This window comes from Vicia villosa, linkage group LG7, assembly GCF_029867415.1.
Source record: "Vicia villosa cultivar HV-30 ecotype Madison, WI linkage group LG7, Vvil1.0, whole genome shotgun sequence".
Lineage (NCBI taxonomy): Eukaryota > Viridiplantae > Streptophyta > Magnoliopsida > Fabales > Fabaceae > Vicia > Vicia villosa.
Genome location: NC_081186.1, coordinates 43170810 through 43174174, shown reverse-complemented (window position 1 = coordinate 43174174; position 3365 = coordinate 43170810). Strand labels below are relative to the sequence as shown.

At 32.3% G+C, this 3365-nt stretch overlaps 1 protein-coding gene across 1 annotated transcript; it reads right to left on the bottom strand.

Annotated features, from left to right (window-relative positions):
* Nucleotides 1-2184: 2184 nt before the first annotated feature.
* Nucleotides 2185-3131, bottom strand: LOC131617147 (large ribosomal subunit protein P2A-like). Its single transcript, XM_058888506.1, has 4 exons — nt 3010-3131; nt 2826-2915; nt 2436-2659; nt 2185-2338 (listed from the first exon to the last, which is right to left on the bottom strand). The coding sequence occupies exons 2-4, from the start codon at nt 2911-2913 to the stop codon at nt 2312-2314; spliced, it is 339 nt and encodes a 112-aa protein (XP_058744489.1). The 5' UTR covers nt 2914-2915; nt 3010-3131; the 3' UTR covers nt 2185-2311.
* Nucleotides 3132-3365: the final 234 nt, after the last annotated feature.

Here is a 3365-nt window from a genome sequence, read left to right as displayed (position 1 = left end):
AAGAGACATGGTTCATCAATTGGATGATTGGAATGAAGAGAGGTTTGCAACAAAAACCACATATTGTGTCATCAAAGAGACGAACATGACTCCTCAACAAAACATACATTGGAGAAAAGTTTTTTATGGTAACTTGGCTAGACTTAGAGCCTTAATTAACACCTAGTTAGCTTGTCATAAATAATAGACATGCCACTAAAGAAAGACTGTATAGGTTTGGGATCATAGACAACAAAGCTTGCTGCTTTTGCAATCAAATTGAAACATTGGATTATGTTTGACTATCAGAATTGAAGAGCATTTGGAGAGAGGTCTTGGACTAGCTGCACATTGACCATAGGCCTCAAAAATGACAAGATGAATTAAGGTGGATTGTGTTGAACCCTGAAGGTAAAGGTTGGAGGGTGCAAATTCTCAAAAACAAATTTTACGGAAACAATTTATGAAGCTTTGAGGTATAGGAATGACAAATGTTTTCGAAAAAAATGTAAGTAACAAAGAACTAGGAATAAAAATTATAGATACTCTAGTTTATAGGGTTTGGAGCTTAGGAAGCATATTGCAATTTTGATGATGATGTAATTAAGCTAAGGTTTGTTTTTTGTAGTTCTTTTTGAGTGGTTGGATCTTATGATTTCTGATTGCCTTGTTTGTATGGATCATTTTTGGATTTAGTGCCTTATTTGTATGGATCGTTTTTGGATTTTGTAGTTCTTATTGAGTGGCTTGTTTGTATGGATCATTTTTGGATTTTGTGCCTTGTTTGTATGGATCATTTTTGGATTTTGTAGTTCTTATTGAGTGGCTGGATTTTCTAATCGCCTTGTTTGTATGAATCGTTTTTGGTTGATCGAGTAATAATAATAATAATAATAATAATAATAATAATAATAATAATAATAATAATAATAATAAATGTTTTGAGGAACTAACTCCACTATGAAACAACTCCACTTATAAAAAAACTCCACAAACAAGGTGATACGTAACGTATAAGTGGTCTTATTTATTTATTTATTTATTAATTTATTAATTTCCTATAAATTTTATTTTAAATGGTTAAATAATATTTCAAAACATCTTACGACTAGCTTATACTTAAAACAAAGTTCATCAAATATAAAAAAAGATCAAATATATTGACAATTATTTTTTATATTTCATCAAAGAAATTGTTTTATTTCCTTTTATGTTTGAGCTTTGAAATTATTGAAGGCAACGAAGTGATGCTACACTCTTGCAAATTTCTATTTCTCACCTAAAAAGTCTTTGCATCACCCTTATCAAATATGAAGAGAAGTTTGCATCACCTTAAATATATATCAAAATTTGCATCAACTTAATTATGTATTAAAACATAATTATGTATTAAAACAAAAAGGGATTACAAATACAAGGGGACCAAACCAAAACCCCTTAATGAATGCTCGTGAAATCAATAGTAAGTGTAAGACCGACACTTGAGCCAAGACTTGATAATCCTAGGCACTAAGTTAGAGTTAGAGAACACATTAATAATCATGTGCAGAGAAGTAAGATTTTCAGTTACAATTCAGCTAGGAAGTTTGTTGAGTTTGTTACTTACATGTCAAGTAACAATCATGTGCAGCTTTCCTACATGATTGCTTATGATGAAATCATAAGTTATTATATGAAACCAATTCTCTAACCAATTGTTCAATTCTAGTTTCTCCAAATGCAAGAACATAATTTTCCCTTAATTTTTTTTTGACAGAAAATAATTTTCCCTTAATTTAAAAGCTCAGTAAATATGCCACCTCTTGTAGCTACCTATGTTGATCTCGGTTAATTTAGTTTTCTAAAAATTAACTTAGTTCATACACCATCTCCAAAATGCCTTTATCAATTCAAATTCTCAACCTATTTTCAAAATCCATTCCCATTTTCAAACAACTTGACAGGAATCCCAAACAAAGACATTTGCAGAGATTACTACCATCTCTGTAGACTTTTCTCTAACATAAAATCGCTAACTAACTCTTTCAACTGAACATGAAAGGAATTTACGTATTCAACCCATAACTCTTAAAATAGCTTAATAGGTCAATCCCCGGGCCAGAGAACATTTCAATAAGTAAAATTTCTAGTTACCAAGGTAACTAATAACAATGGATAGAGGAAAATTCGCACTAACTTGGTACTACGAACAATATAATGCACAGGTTAAAAACCAATAGATCAAGAAAATCAAATTATATGAAGCATTATGATTCAATCACAATGTCTAAATTGAAAATACAAAACCGGACAAAACCTAATACAATGAACAAAATCCTGTGTCACAACTCTTCTAGTCAAACAAGCTGAAGCCCATATCCTGTAAAACAAAGATAACATCGATATATACATTTGTTAATACAGATTCATGAATCCACCGGATATCAACTAATAGAGCTAAAATTTTAGAAACTTACATCGTCGGACTCTTCCTTTTCTTCAACTTTCTTTTCTTCCTTAGCTTCGGCAGCAGGTGCGGCAGCTGCAGCACCACCAGATGCAGCAGAAACAGCCACAGCTCCTCCACCAGAAGGAACCGAGGCCAATTTCTCTCTTCCGCTGGCAATTAGCTCAGCAAAATCTTTTCCCTTGACTTCCCTCAAGAGCAACTCAATCTGCTCATCCTCACCCTCAACTCCAACTATAAATATCAAAGAAAAAACCAAATTCATTCAATATAATTTGCCTATGAACTAATGTATGATTCTTCAATATACAATTATAAATCAACTAATCATGACAAAAATCTTAAACAACTAACTGAATATGAATGAATGAAATTGAAGAGATGAGTTAAGAATCAAAACCTGAGCTTAGGATGCGCTTGACATCAGTGGCGGAAGGGGCTGTGTTACCTCCCAAAACGGCCAACAAATATGCCGCGATGATCTTCATATCTGAAGGGAAATCAGGTAACGAAGATAATTATTAAAACGAATCAAGAAGGTCAGGAAATTAGAATGGTTGCGAGAGAATGGAAAACGTAATTGCCTGGATTGGGATTTCGCAGCGACCGCTTATATGAACTGTGAGGGTGGAGCAGGAAAATGGGAGATGTAAGAATTTATATGATTAGGGTTTTTCAACACTTGGGTTGGGCTTTCATCTTTTCTGTCTTTTCCAGAAATGACCCTGTTTAGTGGGCAAACTTTTTATTATCAATCATTTTTTTAGTTGTACTTAGACTATTTACAATAGAGTTTTGAATAATTTATTCAATAGTTGAATAGTTATAATGGGCTTTAAACATGTTGAATAAGAAAAGAGTGGGGTCATCTAAAGTATGGGAGAAAATATTATTGGGTGTTGTATATGTTTAGATTTTTATTTCATAATAATTATTTTAT